Here is a 17304-nt window from a genome sequence, read left to right as displayed (position 1 = left end):
AGCTTAGTTTTAAGGGCCGTAGACAGTCGTGATTTGAGTCAAGATTTTATTTTACTTTTTTCTAATATTACCCCCGATAAGAGAGACCGAAGGAAACGTTCTCAACTGTCCTAACGTGACAGACGACATGAGAACTAATGGCGTCTTTATTGGTTGACATTTGAGTATTTAACAAAAATATATATAATGGGCTCAGATGAGTATCTTATTATTATTTTGGGTAAAATTTTAAATCAATTTTATCATAAATTGATAATTAATCATTTTTTTTCTACTATAAATTCTTTAAAAGTTTCCTCGAAAGATTTTCTAGGAATAACAAAAATTCCTTTTCCCTATGATGAAGAAAAAAAAATGATTGGACAGTTCGTTTGATAAGTTGAAAATAAAGAATGGTAGATTACAAACCAACTTATTAATGTAGGTAGTTATCAAAAATACGGTACGATTTAGTAAAACGTTAAGTCTAAAAATGTGTGCAAGGGCTTGCTGTAAAAACGGCGTGTATTTTTTGGTATAATAATTTTCTCCCGCGACATTTTTTTAAGGTTATCTGTCAAATTAAATTGCTTTTGTATTAAAATTGTAATTGTAATAATGAAAATCGAAGCTGAACTGTTTTGAAAATGCTCTATCAAAAATCTTTTTTTGAGATAATTCGTTCAATCTAATTTTGTTTTAAAACCATCTTTCTGCGTGAAAACAATTTCTAAATTGATAGCTTTAATTAAAAACTGTTTTGCAGTACACCTATTTACTAAAATATGTTGTGACAATTTATTCAAATGGTATTACACTGCATTGGGGCATGTGACCTGTTGGATAATAGGCGAAATGCAATATTAGCCTATATTGGATACATTAACTGTAATATAATGATTATTGTTCAATTCGACAGTCAGTTAACTCGCATCCTTCCGCCGTATCAGCTCATGATTAAGGACTCCGGTTGGGTCCGAAACTAGTCGCGTGATCCCGATAAATACGCGTGAGTAACCGTTGCATCATTTAATTTATAAAAATCTAAATAACATGTCATGTTACGCATATTTATTGTAGCTTATCTACAAAAATTATATTTTCATTAAAGAATTCTGATAAGAAGGCATTTATGTACCTATGTCGCCCCCCTCCCTATTACGTGTCTTTAAATTGTGGAAGCGAGGTTCCATAGCGCGTCTAGCTTTCATAATTAATGTGACACTTCAAGAAGATAGGTTCTCTGGTTCAATGCAGTGTAATACCCAATTGTGGCCTATTAAGTTTAAAACACGTTTTCTGCTTCCTACAACCAGCGCCATCTATCGTCGTGACGGAAAAACTTTTCACGGCGTTAGTTTTCCTAAAACCGCCACAAGATGGCGCTTTTAGCACTTTTAATCCACAAACATGTGGGTCAAAATATACATATGAGTTTTTGAACTATTTTAATAAAAACTAATGTAAACTACTATAATATTGATGTGTTCAGTCACTTACAGGTAACAATTTTCATGTTAAAAGGGCAGAGAAGTAAAAATTTATGGTTGACACAAAATGACAAATAATTTGACATCTCCATCATTCTGCATTTTTTTTTAATTAAATTACAAAACTGGCTGTGGATTGATAATTATTCGTCTTTTTGTGTGTTGCTTGGTGTAATTAAGAGTGGATAGCGCCTGCATTATATGTAAAGAATTTGCTGTGTTAGAATGAAATAGCAATACACGTTGCTTGTAATATAGAAAGGGATGGAAAATGTACATAGCTTTGGAGTAAATGTTGCGTTTCTACTTCTCTGCTCTTTCTTTCTCTTGGTGAATAGATTGTTGAAGTTTAAAAGGTGATTTGATTGACGGAAGAATGTTAGTGTCTTTTTTATTCTGTGGTTAAATTGATTTTCTTTTCGCTCATATTATGTTTCATGGTTCTATGACTTTTATTTGAATACTTAAACTTTTACTCCTCTAAGTTCCAATTTGCTATACCCAAAACGATTTTCTTCAAGTGTCAAAAGAGAAAAATATGTGTGATATGTTTCTAACATATTTTATTTTGTAATTAACTGAAAATTGTCAAGATTCCTATCAATTAGGCGAATACACGAGATTAGATTAGTATATAGAATACATTGCCAACTTAAAATTATTATGTATGCACAAAATCTAGCTTAACTAAGGTAAAACTAGTTCCTGTCATTTCTCAACCCGTGCAAATTTAACCACAGTTTAAAAAACAAAGATTAAATAAAGCTTCATAATAACTGCTTCTGTAAACTAAATGTAAAATCAATATTAAACTCTGTGACTATGGCAGTAGAGTTTGTTTTCAAGTAATTATTTCTCACAGACTTAACTGATTAAAAAACCATTGTTCGCACGCTGCCATAGTCATTTAGAAATACCTGGTATATACGACTGCAGTGTGTATTTTTAAGTATATTTTAGTTTCTGGCAACATTTTTATAAACTGGCAACACTTGAACAGCCTATAAGACAGCTGTGATCTAAATGGAATAACCTCCTTAGCGCTACTACGAGAGAGAGAGAGAGAGAGAGAGAAGATAGAATAACAGCTGATGTAGGAGGGAGATGCCGATCTCTGCTATGTATTATTTCCACAGCTGAAATACTCAGTGGTTATATATACATAAGCAATCAGCCATTTATTTTATTATGTTTCCAGAAACTAACATCCTATGTTATATTACTAATCATATTGAAAAACATTGCAATGTAAAAAATATTTATTTAAAACAGCACCTAAGATTCCTTACTATTTTTTCAAATTGTTTTTCTGAAACTTAAAACAGCGACACCTATCATCAGTTATATAAGTTAAGGACAGCGCCATCTATTGGTAGTTTAAGTTAAACTGTAGACTGCATTGATTGTTTTTCAATGTGACTCAATATAATAACATTCGAATGGAAAAAATAAACTGATAGCTAATAAGTGTAAATGTTGTTTTATTTATAAACTTTAGGTAGTTTTTCCCTTGACAAGTAAAGAACTTTAGGTTCATCGACTTCCACTTTTAGGAATTTAATAGGTGTCTTGGGTTTCACAAACATTCAAGTCACAAAGGAGTTTCTTGCCGGTTCTTCTCCATAAGAATGACACTTTGGAACCGTGCAACTAGAGTCAGTAATATAACGTTTTAAAAGTGCCTGAGATACGGCCTATTTGAAATAAAAACTTTTTGATTTTGATTTTGATTTTGACATGCGCAAAGACACCCAGACTCAGCATTCGTGGATCACACAAGTGCTTGGCTCGCGTCACGGCGCTCGGAATGAGTGTGCCGTGATGACCTTAACCAACCACTCAGCTTACCGTGAAAGTGAAACAGCTAATTGATTCTGAATAATTCACCGCTAAAATAAAGTTATATTCGAGTGCTACGGCACCCCTAGTTTCTGTGTCGGGTAAAATCCGGCATCAATAAGACAATAATGTCAAACAATATTTTATTAACAAAATCATAACACACCAATATTTATCACATTTTTCATCCTGGCCACATTTGTTTCTTAGTGCGTTTGTGCCGCTCTAGCATTTAATTGGACAGGTACTGTAAAAAAAGGTAATTTACATTATAAAAAATAGATTTAAAAACTCCAAAATCCCACGTTCTTAAATGCCACTCCTTTAAAATTTTATCAAAATCAGTCCAGCTGTTTTTATAATCATAAATTGTATTGTCATCGGGTTTGAAACTACCCTCAAGATTTCAGACTGCTAGCTTATCGGGAAGTGCCTCAAAATTGAGTTGTGAAAATCCAACCGGAAAAACAAACAAACAAGAAAAGTGAGTGTATAAAAACGTGGGAAAAATAAAATTATCTATATTCTGTATGTGTTAATTCCGTTTGACATTAATTATTATCGCTATACACCGTGATTTTTTAGTCGTCTTACAAAAGCAGCCCAGTTCGTGTATCCAATGACTAGAACACGTTCATGATAAAAAAATAGGTATTTATGAGATTTGAATAAATTTATAATGCAATTTTTATTCAATATTATGATGCAATTCGTAGTTTTTTAGAAACACAGCTCTGTTGCGAGCGCGGTCCGAGCCTTGTAACAATGGCGAGGGGCGCGGGCGGCGGCGTTTTGATCATTTTTAAGAGTATTTTCAGATTTCTCTTGTTTAATTTTCTTCGTACTTATTATCTTAGTTGATGATAAAAAAATAATAATCGCGCCTAGGGGTATTTTACGTCGGATACATGAACTGGGCTGCTTTTGTAAGACGACTAAAAAATCACCGTGTATATATTATGAAAAATGGATGTTAAGCATTAATTGTGCATTGTAGTCCAGAACAGAGAATCGTGGAAGGATTTAGTGGAGGCCTTTACCCAGTAGTGGGAGACAGTGGGCTGGTTAAAAAAAGCCTTTATCGATACAGTCATAAATGCAAAGGGTGAAAATCAATTTTATATATTTATTTAATCTATTGTCAAAAAACCATCAGCATTGCGAGTCTGATTGTCACTTGACTGGTCCATTTACTTCTATCAAAAAAGGCATGCAAGAACGACGCACAACACACGCGTAGCGAAATGTCTGCCCTAGCCTGCTGTCTTGTCTTCATGACAATCAAGTGTTATATTGACCAGTTCAGAAAATCACTTAACATCATCATCATTCCCCTGCACTCCAATTATCATTTGTGGTCGGCGCACCATGACTTCTTCCATACCTTTCTATCTGACGTCATCTCACAAGAAACTCTTTGCAGCCATATCTTTCACACAATCCATCCATCGCTTCCTTGATCGTCCTCTTCCCCTATATCCATCCACATCCATACTCAACACCTTCCTCACCACATGATTCAGAACGTCACATATTATTTTTACTAGCGTAGAATGTCCCACTGCTGGGCAAAGGCCTCCCCTTTCTTCTTCCACGTGTCTTCATAAGCCGCGAGTGACCAGTTCGGTAAGATCGAATCTAGGTCATCCCGCCATCTCCGTCTGGGTCTGCCTCGCTGAGAACGTCACTTACCTAAGTATTAATCTTGTGTATGGCTGCTAGTCCCCATGACACTTAGGGTCGTGATTTCGCAGCGCCCCGATCTTGCATTTGCGTGTATGACCCCTGAGCGTTCCGACACCTCTTCTCGGGGTATTCGGTTAGGAAATGTCGACTCCAGCGAGCTCAAAACAATTAAAATAAATGTAAAATTGATTGTAATTATATTCTAAGGTTAACAATCTTGGTGTCTGTTGTCTAAAAGCAATAAATATTACCAAATCAAATATACGACTTAAATATATGAGTCGTTAATTTGTTTAAACTTTATCTTTGTATAGACAAAATCAAATCAAATTAGTTTTTTTTAGTTAAGCCCACGTTGTCTCAATTCTGGGCAAAGGCCCAAATCCCCATGTCCTTCCACGATTCCAACGAGTCCTGGGCCTCAGGAACCAACCTAAGCGTTAAGCGGTTCCCAGCTTATGAGGCTTATCATGGCGGCAAAGCAAACCAATTCCCATAGTTGATAGTATGGTGACTTTGGCCGAGCAGTCACTGTCCATGCGGCTGAGGTAACCCGCCCACACCCTAAGCCTTTTTACCTCTTAAAGTATTTACACAAATGCACACATAGTAACAAAACGATGAAATGATTTCATTTCATTTACATACTATATCAAACGCGTGCGACTCTCAACGAAGAGTCATTCATAAAATATATCCGTCGCGATCACTCCTCTTGACGGTGAAAAGGACAGCATTACAGCGAAGGTGGACATTCAGCATTCACAACATTTAGCGTTAGTTGTTGAATAGCGCCATCTATTGACGGTTGCCTTAACTACTAAGGAGCGACATCTATCGAGTTACGTGTTGAACTAAACAAAGTATTAAAATCGCCATCTTTAAATTTACAAATGAGGCCGTTATAACTTGTTTTGGAATAGGCCAAAACTGTTTTTTTATCTAACTATGATTGTTCCACTGTTGAACAGGAGCCTTCGTCAAAATTATAAAGGCTTTCGAAGATAATAGATTTGGAAATCGCCGGACGTGAGTTAACGTGGTGATCAATGCTCAAACCTTCCCTATAAGGGAAGAGGCCTGTGCCCAACAGTGGTATACATATAGGCCGGTATTATCATTATAACAAGATACCAACTTACCCGTGGGAGCTGGTACGTTCGGAGTCAGGACTTTAAACGTGGGTGAGGGACAGAAACGCGGTGACGACAACATACTCTTCTTCGGCTTAATGTCTATGTGCATGATCTCTGACAGTGACAGCTGTCGCGTGTGACGTTTGTCTATGGTACGGAAGACGAACATCGGGGCTTCTGTTAACGGACCTGGTAATAGGAGGGTATTTGTAAAATTATTTTCAAACTACCTTCATGTTAATAACCTTCACTCGGGGTTTTGCCAGTGAGCCATGGAACGCAGTATGTTAGGAGTCAAACTGGCAGATCGAATACGGAACAGTATACTGCGTTTAAAATCTTAAACCGCTGACGCTGGTCCCAAAGCGTTTGTCGTTTGCCCGATAACTCCTGGGCCAAAGTGTGTACTCATTGGGTTCCATCCATTATAAAGCGGTGGCGAGGACGGCCCTGAATAAGATGGCGCGGCGAACTGTATGCATACCACAAAAATTGGATGGCAAAAGCAATAAACCTGACAGAGCGGAAAAATCTAAGGGGGATTGGCAGGACAGGGAAAATTTGCCCTGCTGTGGGAAAACTACATTCATTTCTTTTGTTTTGTGTTTGGCTGTTTTCAGGAATAGATTTTAAGTTTTAGGTCGATACCCAATCGGGGATTGAAAAACTAAGAGGTATATTCTAATACTGGAAATCAATAGGTTGAATTGATACACTGAAAAACTGAGAAGCATATTTTCAACTGTGGACGTGGATAGGCTGAACCAATTTATGGTGCAGACTAAAAAAACTAAGAGGCATATTCCAGCCAAATTAGGCCCACATAGGTCCAGAGTTGGATATAATGCCTATATCCTACTGTGGCCCTCGCTCTTTTGAATTGATAGACTAAAAATCTAAGCGGCGTATGTCCAACAGGTGACCTGGATTTATTAAATAACTATAATTTCAAACCTTTCCTATCCTTTTTCTTCTTCGCATTCTTGTTGTTTGTGTAATCTGAAGCCTGTCTCGTTGGTATCGTGTTGTGTGAGTAGCTGTTCCTGTTTTGCGTTGGCTTTAGAGGCAGGGATTTTTGTAGGAGCCTGGTGAGAAAAAAATGAAAAGAGGATTTAAGCACAATAACCTTTAATATACAACCACGCGAAACGCACTGAGCGTGACGTGTTCATTCGATCCCCGCGTAGGACAAGCATTTGTGTGATCCACGAATGCTTGTCCTGAGTCTGGGTGTCTTTGTGCGTGTGAAACCCTCGAGGGACAAGAGTAAAATTTCTTCATGCAGGGGTCGTACTAAAAACGACTAAAGAAACATTTATCAACAGGACAGACAGCGGGATATTAGTCATAATTATAAGCACAACAAAACACTAATGTCCTTGTGTCTTGTTTCACAAACATACAAATCACATGCACAAAGACACCCAGACTCAGGACAAGCATTCGTGGATCACACAAATGCATGTCCTACGCGGGACACGTCGCGCGCAGTGGATTTGACTTTGTGACCTATGCCACTCGGCTATCCGCGCATTGGGAATGCTAGATCATCAAATAAATCTAGGTATTGACAAATAAATGAAATATTTTTAAATACAATTTGCTTCCGCATTAACGCACGTGACCCGAAAGAATTGTAAACGTCGTCGAAACACGATTCGTGATCTGGAGGGCATGTAAAAAATATATACCTAATACTAGTTGTTACCCGTGAGCTCGCCCGCTAAAAATCGAAAATGATCTCACAGGGACATAAAATCTATCCTGTGTGTAAAGACACTCATAGTCAGCAACATCTTGGATCACACAAATGCTTGTCCATCGCGGGGATCGAATCCTCGACTAGTCGCGTACATTACCAGTCATTTTGTGCCTCGTTGTAATTTATCAACATCACGTATGTATTTAGGAATATCTAAGTATGTTTACCAGTTTGTGTAGTACTCATAATACCAGCTTTTCTTAGTTTGACACTAGATGGCGTTGTGCAATTCAATATATACCTTGTTGAAGTAGATCTTCTATTGGAGAAGACTCCGTACTTGAGATGTGGCGCCGTGGGGTCCGGACCTCGGACTGCGGAGTACGAGTGGCTCCAGGCCTTCTGGGTTTCAACTTGCCTTTTGGGGTTGAAGAGGAAGCTGGGGAGACAAATCACTGCTTACAAACATACGAGCACTTTGATAGTAAGTGTCGTGAGAAATTCGTTATTAAATGATGCAACGGTTTACTCACGCACATTTATTCGGAGTCCTTAATCATGAGCCAACGTTGCGAAGTTTGACTCCGGAAGGACACTAGTCGGGCAATCCCGATAAATACGCATGAGTAAACACTTGCATCATTGAATAATGCTTAAAACATGACGCCGTTTCTATACTTTGATATTAGGGTTTTATTTTTTGGCTTGGCTGAGGTACCGCTGTCTGTTCGTTTATTAGTCTGTATGTCGCGAGGATATGCTATAACGGTTAATGAGAGACATTAACCGTTATAGGTAGATAGTTGTAATAGTGCCGGCGTAAGGGCCACTGACGAAAATATTGTGGCGCCCACTTGAGGGAACCAATATCAAGTGTTAGTTTTTTGCTGATCCCAAGTAAAATATTATTAAGAATTTCATCTTTCCTTTAGCGTTACGTTTGGCGGTGGAAGTATTCCACCTCTAGCGTAGAGCACAGTTCTGAGGGTTTGCGCCAGGAGAGGCAAGAGACTCCAACTTCAGACCTCGGCGCCCCCCAGAATTTGTCGCCCTGGGCCATCGACCCATCACGCCCCCCCCCCCCCCCTAACGCCGGCACTGGTTGTAATTGTTACAGGTGACGTAAAATAGAGGTGTAATTCAGCCATCTAGATAAAAAGTCAACATTTCAGCCATCTAGATATCACGATTCATGCGATATAGACGGGTGACAACCGGATGAAATGACAGACAGCGGAGCTTTAGTTTAAGGTTAACGTTTTTACCCTCTAGCTATATATAGTGTCTAGCTTTATAACCCTAAAATATATCCTTAAAGAATGTAAATTCATTTCGTTTTCTCAAATCGTAAATTAACAGCCAAGGAAGCGGTCATTCATCTCACTTATAAATATAAACTATTTATAAAAATGCTTCGTAATGTTGGCAGTCTATAAATATATTTTTATAGATCGCTTTTTGCTCACGAAAATTAAATATTTTTGTATATTTGATTGCCAAGTGCAAATGACGCATACGCTGTTTGAAAAGGACGCAACGTAACACAAATCATTTCGATCTGTTTTTTTTTAAAGACTCAGAACAAGCAATCGTGGATCATACAAATGCTTGTCCTACGCGGAGATCGAACCCGCGACCTCAACCATTCTGCTATCCGTGCATTACACATCGTAGTGAAGTTCTCTGTATGAGAGGCCTGCAGTGGGACAGTTACAGGCTGGTGTTATTAACAGCTTCGGTAATGGCGCCCCACCGTGGGGCAGCTCACAAGCGTGGTGATCAATGCTCGTTCTCTGCATGAGAGGACTGCAGTGAGAGTGGCTGGTAGTACTTACTTCGATCTCCGTCCAAAGTTATTTTTCATGATGACTGGTGAAGAACTATTATGCTCTGCGTTCCAAGTTTGGGAGTAAGGTGCAGGGTATGTAATTTGTCTAAAAAGCGAAGCAAGTTGATTAACATACATTTTTAGTCGCATTTGGAGGTAGAAAAACATCATAAACACGTTCATTACACAATATTACATGACTAAAATGATATATTTTTAGTCCGATACAAAAAGAATTAAGTTTCAAAGTAATCACAATATTAAAACAAAAACAACTAACATAGTTCTTATTTTTTTAGTAATTTTAGGTTTTTCCATATCTTTTGTGTTTTTATGTATTCATTTCAATGGCTATTTTATACGAAAATTTAACATTTTATTTTGTCAAAATGGACTGGTATACTTTAAAGTCACAGGCCACAGTTGATAAATATTACGAACCTTTTTAAATTTACCGCGCATTGGTATTTTTCTAGACCAATCTTGATGAGCAATGTTATAATTGGGGAAATGAAATTCTGATGTAAAAAACGTTTTAAAATGTTATTTTAATTTTATTATGAGTTGTTTTTAATTAAATTTCATATGTAGCTGCAAACGTCATTTGGTAACAGTTTTTGCGTAGATAGGAACGTTGAATATATAAAGACAGCTAGACAATTTTCCTGGAAATGCCAACCAGTGTGCCTAAGTTTTAAAACTTCCTGAAATGTAGGGAAGGGTAAATTTTATTGAGTTTGTTTCTTTGACGAATTTGAAATCTTGACATTGCTAGATTTTCATACGCTATCTTTGACTCGTTCAATAATTTCGTAATACAATATTTTTGTCATTTTTAAGGAATCTAAAAAATATATCGCCCTTTCATCATCATTGCTCCTTTTATAAGACAGATCGATTAGAAGTTTTTTATCAGTGTCGTGAAGTTATCGAGTCTAGGTATGAAATGTTTATTTACGTTAATTATTTGGGTAGTATCAATTGCAAGGATAAATACACAAAAATAATTAAATATTATTGTTTATTACAAAAATCTTCCATCTGTAATTTACATTAGTTTCTTTATCATTCAAATTAAATTAACGCGTAACTTCTGTAACGATTGTAGTACGTGATATAAAACATAACGGGTAAATTTTAATTAACGTATGGTATCACTCCAACTGTCAAACAAGCCAGCGCGGGTAGAGGGGGTGGTGTGTTTTTGCACGAGTTTCCTCGAATTATATTTTTTTGTCATCACTTTTTTGTCTCTCTCATTCAGTAACCGGTGTGCAATTTAACATAAAAATAATGTTAATCATCCAATAATAATTGTTGACGACGATATTACCGCCATAGTGATTAATCAAGAGATATTTTGACACGGAAACTTAAGTAAGTACGTGAACTAAAATTAAAATTATTCGTGGAAGTGTGAGTACTGTGAGTTGATAGCGTTGTATATTGTGTTGTGTGTGTGCGTTGAAATTTCTTGGAAATAGCTCAGGGCGTTCAATACAGGTAAACGGCGGGTTAACTCACCCCTGGAGTGCAATGTGAAAAAGTTGTTAGCCCTACTGGCATTTCGAAAGGTTGCCTTTGCCTCTTTTTGCGACGTATCTAAAAGTGCAAGTTTACTCTATAGTTCGTGCTAGTTTGAAAAGTTCTCGACACACGTACGGTGTTTAATTATGTGCTTATAAATAAATTTGAGTGAGTACCATTAAAAATTTCTTTGTTTCTCGTTATATTAGGGCAGGTCAATTCTCTGCTAATTCAGTATTTCTTAATAGAATGTATCTAAACCAAAAACCACTATACATCCAGATATATAATCACAAGACATTTTTTTTCGTTTTTTTTTTTATTTTTATATGAAAATGATTCTCGCCCTTCCGCCCTTTTCTATCTGGAATCGAAAATCACCTTATTTTTTTTTGCTCAAAATCTATCCTTTTACCAAATTTTTGGAAGATAATTTTAGCGGTATCTATAAAAAATTGACTGAAAATCAATATCCACACAAATTTAATACCTTAAGTTTTAATATCTTTGATCTATCTTATCTTTGTAACTGAGGATTAATTATTCCATGTGGCTTTACAATTATTATGCAGTCCACACAATATGCATGGGAAGTTATTTAACATAAGTTTATCTTTAAACTTACACTTGTAATCCCAGTGTTATTCAGAATATGGTTTCTAATCTGATGGGACTGGTATTAGAACTTGGTGGTGGGATTAAAGTACCTATTTTTATATTTTATAAACGACTCCCGCATTGAGGAATTGAATCCTAACTTTTATGCACACCAATCTGCGAGGAAACCACAAGACTGACAGATCAGATACCATAATCAGATAACTTTGACTGCACGGATAGCCAAGTGATTGATGCCGAATGCTTCTCCTGAGTCTGGGTGTCTTTGTTTATGTGACTTGAATGTTTGCGAAACCCAAGACTTAAAGATTAAATTTATGAGTATCCACTCAGTTCTTTTTATTAAAAAATCTATATTACTATACAAAATCACTTTTCGAATGATAAATGGTAAGCGTTAAATAAGAACTTATTATGCTAGCCAGTTCTTCAGTTTGGCTAATTTTAAAAATACTCTTAAAAAAAGAAAATCAACTAAGCATAGCACTCCCTATAACTTTGTTGTAAGCACAATGTCTCTGTTAAGTGTCACTGTTCCTGCTTGGGCAGCGGGAGTCTGAAAGGGTTACCGTTCCCCTGGTACACAAAGGACAAAAGAAGGAACATCATCATTGGCCTAGCCTTTTCCTAACTATGTTGGGGTCTGCTACCAGTCTTAACCATTTTTAGCTAAGTACCAGTGTTTTACAAGGAGCGACTGCCTATCTGACCTCCTCAACCCAGTTACCTGTGCAACACGATACCCCTTGGTTAGACTGGTTGTCATTTTTCAAGCTTCTGACTACCTGTAATGATTATCAAAGATGTAGGAATAACAGCCGGGACCTATCAATTTAATGTGCCTTCCGATACATGGGGACAAAAGAAGGAACATGGGTGGGTTTTAGTCAGTAGAAACCTGACCCTCTTTTCCATTCAACCCAAAGCAGGACTCATTTAATGATTTGCCATCTGTCTCTATGCAAAAAAATGAACCTGGTGACCTGTCGTTCTGTTTGTCACCATCACATGACCTGCTATAGTTAAAAATAATACAAATAGTGTTTATTTTTTGCCGTTATCTAAAATTTTAATATTAGTATTTAGTAGGTATTTAGTATTATTTTTTTTTTTTTTTTTCGACATTTTATTTATTTCACATACAATAGTGTTTGCATGTTAGGTTAATATTTTATCCAATATGAATTTATCTAAGCTGTAACTGCCAAAACAACTATTTGTTACCGCCACTGCATAAAATTATCATAATTGACCTATAAACTTTTGAGATATACCCAATTTAAGTGTATTAAATTTTTTTATTGAAAGAAATCGAAAAGGCTTCTATTTTGGAATTTTATATCTATATTAAAAGCTTTTAGTACCTAATCAAGGCTGCTATTAAATACCAAAATTGGAAGTCTTTTGCTTATCAATTAGGCAATAAAAACCTTTTTATAGATGATTTTTTTCATCTTAAGGCAGATATAAAATTTGCACAGATAAAAAAATGATTAATTCTCTTAGCACTTTAAAAAAATGACATGGTTAATATGTTGGGTGACTGTTGGTATATAAACAATAAAAATTTAAAGGTTAATTTTAATGGACCAAATTCGTTTCTCTCAGCTTTTGTGTAAGGAACTCTTGATGTCGCCATTCCGATTCGCAATTGACCAGTTTTCTTACTTAAAACTTATTAATATTTTTATTGATAGGTACATAATAGGCAGTTATCTACCTACCTACATAAACTATCTAAGATTCCCACAAAGACCGCATATAATTACACCATATAATTAAATGCACAACAATTTATTCTGCATTAAGACGCCATTCAATACATATTTACATACATAATAGATGGATGCCGAGTTAGATTTAATTATTTTAAAACAATACTAACTAGAATGGTGTTTCTTAAACACGTTATATTTTGTGTCCCGGCTGTCGTTACGGGTAGTCAGAAGCTAGAAAGTCTGTCTGACAACCAGTCTAATAAAGGGGTATCGTGTTGTCCAGGTAACTGGGTTGAGGAGGTCAGATAGGCAGTCGCTCGTTGTGAAACACTGGTACTTAGCTGAATCCGGTTAGACTGGGAGCCGATCGAAAGATGTTGTGAAAAGGCTAGGACGACATCGTCTGGAACCAAATATTGAAATCTGAAAGTGCTTGCAGCGAGCTAGTGTGGTGATCAATGCGCAAAACTTTCCTATACGGGAAAAGGCCAGCCCGATACCCAGCATTGGGATGTGTATAAGCTGGTATTACAATAGGAATCTCTATGAAATCATACCTCTTCGGGGGAGGAACGGGTTATGCCAGTCTTTCTGACTAAACCTAAACCGCCGTGCAACGTCTCACGAGTTTGGTCGGTGCGTGCCAATGTAGAACAATTGGGTATTTGACTCAAAATCTAAGTTGTTTCGTTAGAGATGTTTCCAAAAATATCGGGATTTTTTTTGCTATCGTAATCAATTTAGCATATCGACGTCCACTGCTGGACATAGGCCTCAATCACGTGTGACCTTAAATATTTTTATGCTTTTTAGCGACAAGAGACGTTACTTGCCAGTGATAGTTCTAGTAAAATATCCTATCCATCCTGAAAGGACCAGCCCCCCCCCACACACACATTAAATTAATGTTAGTTATTTTTACAGGTAGTGGGGTGAAGAATACTTTTATCAATACTTGGAACATTTGAAATCGTAAGTAATAGTTATATACTAGCTGCACCCCGCGGCTTTACCCGCAATTTATTATTCTACGGGCCTGTCAGCATAGAATACCATACCTATCTTAAAAGGAAAACGCCTGTATGCAGTGCCGGCGTTAGGGGAGAGCGTGATGGGGCGATGGCCCAGGGCGACAAATTCTGGGGGGCGCCAAGGTCTGAAGTTGGAGTCTCTTGCCTCTCCTGGCGCAAACCCTCAGAACTGTGCTCTACGCTAGAGGTGGAATACTTCCACCGCCAGACGTAACGCTAAAGGAAAGATGAAATTCTTAATACAATTTTACTTGGGATCAGCAAAAAACTAACACTTGATATTGCTTCCCTCAAGTGGGCGCCACAATATTTTCGCCCGGGGTGTCAGTGGCCCTTACGCCGGCACTGCCTATATGTCGTTTCTACAATAGTGATTATATATGATAACTACAAATCGATAAGAACCCCACGGGAACATAAAATATTAAAACCGGGATAAAAACTATCATATGTGTTAATCCTGCTTATAAACTACCTGTGTACCAAGTTTCGTCAAGATCCGATCAGTGGTTTTTTCGTGGAAGGGTTTTATCCCGATTTTATTTTCCCAAGGGATCATTTTCGAATCGTAGCGGACAACAGTTACTAACACTTTAAGCATGTGGATGACGTCGCGCGCAACTACAAGTATAACATAAAGCAACGACCCAAATAAGCTTTAAGAAAGCGAACAAAACCGCGGGGCTTAATATAATTAAGCACCATGTGAGGTCATTACAGAATAACTGTTCAAAAACTACAAAAAAACTTAAGAATACAATTTTATTTACATTATTATCTCTGACTCGTTAATGTTTTTGAATAAACATATTTTTTCCTCATCTTGCCACACTTGTGACATGCCAATTGACATCTGCTCGTTAAAGGTTAAAATTCTAGTTTATACAACGTGGTTCTACATTGGCGACATTAATTTGACACACGGTTAGGGTTAGTTGCCATTAATCATTTGAGTCATGATAGGTTTCAATAATTAGCAAGTAGGAAGATTTTTTTTTCAAACGAACAATATTATAATAAAATATTAGATGTAAAAAAATCTAAATAACCACTTTTTTAAATGTCACTCCATTCAAATTTTATGAAAATTGATACAGCCGATTTTATAGTTGGGTATAAATAATATCATTGTCATCGGGTTTGAAGCTACCCTGAAAATTCCATCCAACTAGCTTATCGGGAAGTGCCTCAAAATTGAGTTACAAAAATCCAACCGGAACGACAAACAAACACGCAAACAAGAAACTGACTGAATAAAACCGTAACTCAAATTGTGAACACCCTGTACGAAAGTTCATTCATCGAATTATTTACGTAACGCCTTGCAGGTACTCATGTCTCATGTTCGGTCCTTTGACGGCATAATAATATCACAAACTAGCTGTTGCCCGCGACTTCGTCCCCTTGGGTAGAAGATATAAGTTATGATTTATACCTGCCCTGTTTTTTTCACATTTTCCATTGTATCTTCGCTCCTATTAGTCGCAGCGTTATGGTTTATAGCCTAAAGCCTTCCTCGATGAATGGTCTATTCAACACAAAAAGTTTTTTTTTAATTTGGACCAGTAGTTCCTGAGATTAGCGCGTTCATGCAAACAAACAAACTCTTCAGCTTTATATATTAGTATAGATACAAGTCGTACGTACAGGTTGTTCAAATTTGCATTTTTTTAACATTTTCGAATAATTTTGTAGATATGAAAATTTGTTAAAATTTAAATTAATTTATTGAATGCTAGTTTGGACCTGTAAATGTGTCTTAAATTAATGCCACCCGTAATGTCACGCCGTATATTATCAGTTTTAAAGACCGAGGGTACTAGCAACACCTATTTAAGTCTAGTGCAACGGTGGGAAGAAGACGGCGTCGTATAAAAAAAAGTATAGTATCTCGCTCCCTTTAAAAAAAACCTTTTTTAAACCCCCCACAAAGAGAGGGGTTTATAAGTTTGACGTGTCTGTCTGTGTCATCACAGCTCCCGAATATATCTTAAAAGAAAATATGTGTAATGGTGTTGATATCTTCTTTTTTTTTCTAGATCCACCATGTCGCTCTGGGCCAGAGCTCAGCAGTTGCCGCCTGAGAGTTTGCAGAAGGTAATTATGTTATAGTAATTACTATAATTAAAAAATAATAACAACTTTTACAAAACGCCATCTAGTCTCAAAATAAGCAAAGCTTGTGTTATGAGTACTAGACAACTGATAAACATGCTTATATATTGCTAAATACATACATAATATAGAAAATTAAACACGATTCAATCGATCGTGCTCATCACACAAACTTTTGCCCTGAGTGAGAATCGAACCCACGACTTCCGGTATAGCATTCAGGGTCACTAGACCAACAAGCCATATACTTAACTTATCTTTAACTTAAATAAAAACCAACCTTTACTCAAATAAGGTCAAGCAGATAAAAATATAAGTAAACATTCTAACCTCTACTGAGTTACTTCAAGACTCTAAACGATTAAACGTTAATGGTTCCATCGCTATCGTTAAATGGGTGTCGTTGTGCGTATCGTGGTACAGGGTGGTTGGTACTGTCTGTCGATATTTTTATCTACTGTTTAATACTCAAAATTTGTTTGAATAGCTTCTGAATCTCCGTATATTATAATGAAGATTAGAAAAAACTGGAATGTGTCAAAATATAAATTACTATTTATATTTTGACACATGCAGCCAGCCTTCTGGGCACGTTTCCCGACTTTGGCAGGGATGAGGATATCTTTTTTGACGCT

General features: G+C 36.7%; 2 protein-coding genes across 8 annotated transcripts in view; one reads left to right on the top strand and one right to left on the bottom strand.

Annotated features, from left to right (window-relative positions):
* Window positions 1-3437: 3437 nt before the first annotated feature.
* Window positions 3438-10079, bottom strand: LOC113491623. Of its 2 annotated transcripts, XM_026868684.1 has the most exons (7): window positions 9941-10079; window positions 9668-9766; window positions 8134-8271; window positions 7085-7215; window positions 6137-6319; window positions 5001-5152; window positions 3470-3555 (listed from the first exon to the last, which is right to left on the bottom strand). In XM_026868684.1, exons 1-6 carry the CDS (start codon window positions 9976-9978, stop codon window positions 5043-5045), a joined length of 699 nt encoding a protein of 232 aa, XP_026724485.1. In that variant the 5' UTR covers window positions 9979-10079; the 3' UTR covers window positions 3470-3555; window positions 5001-5042. The 2 variants fall into 2 exon arrangements, with proteins under 2 accessions (XP_026724486.1, XP_026724485.1); XM_026868685.1 differs by lacking the exon at window positions 5001-5152 and having other exon boundaries at window positions 3438-3555.
* A 739-nt stretch (window positions 10080-10818) lies between these two features.
* Window positions 10819-17304, top strand: part of LOC113509063 (signal transducer and activator of transcription 5B) — a 46461-nt gene continuing 39975 nt past the window's right edge. For 4 of the 6 annotated variants that reach the window (XM_026892338.1, XM_026892335.1, XM_026892340.1 and 1 more), the window contains exons 1-3: window positions 10819-11037; window positions 14448-14495; window positions 16594-16651. In XM_026892338.1, the coding sequence (XP_026748139.1) occupies window positions 16601-16651 (51 nt within the window). In that variant the 5' untranslated portion in view covers window positions 10819-11037; window positions 14448-14495; window positions 16594-16600. The other 2 variants (XM_026892337.1, XM_026892336.1) reach the window with 2 other exon arrangements.

This window comes from Trichoplusia ni, chromosome 3 (genome assembly GCF_003590095.1).
Source record: "Trichoplusia ni isolate ovarian cell line Hi5 chromosome 3, tn1, whole genome shotgun sequence".
NCBI classification, from domain to species: Eukaryota; Metazoa; Arthropoda; class Insecta; order Lepidoptera; family Noctuidae; genus Trichoplusia; species Trichoplusia ni.
This window is presented reverse-complemented; position numbering and strand designations above follow the sequence as displayed.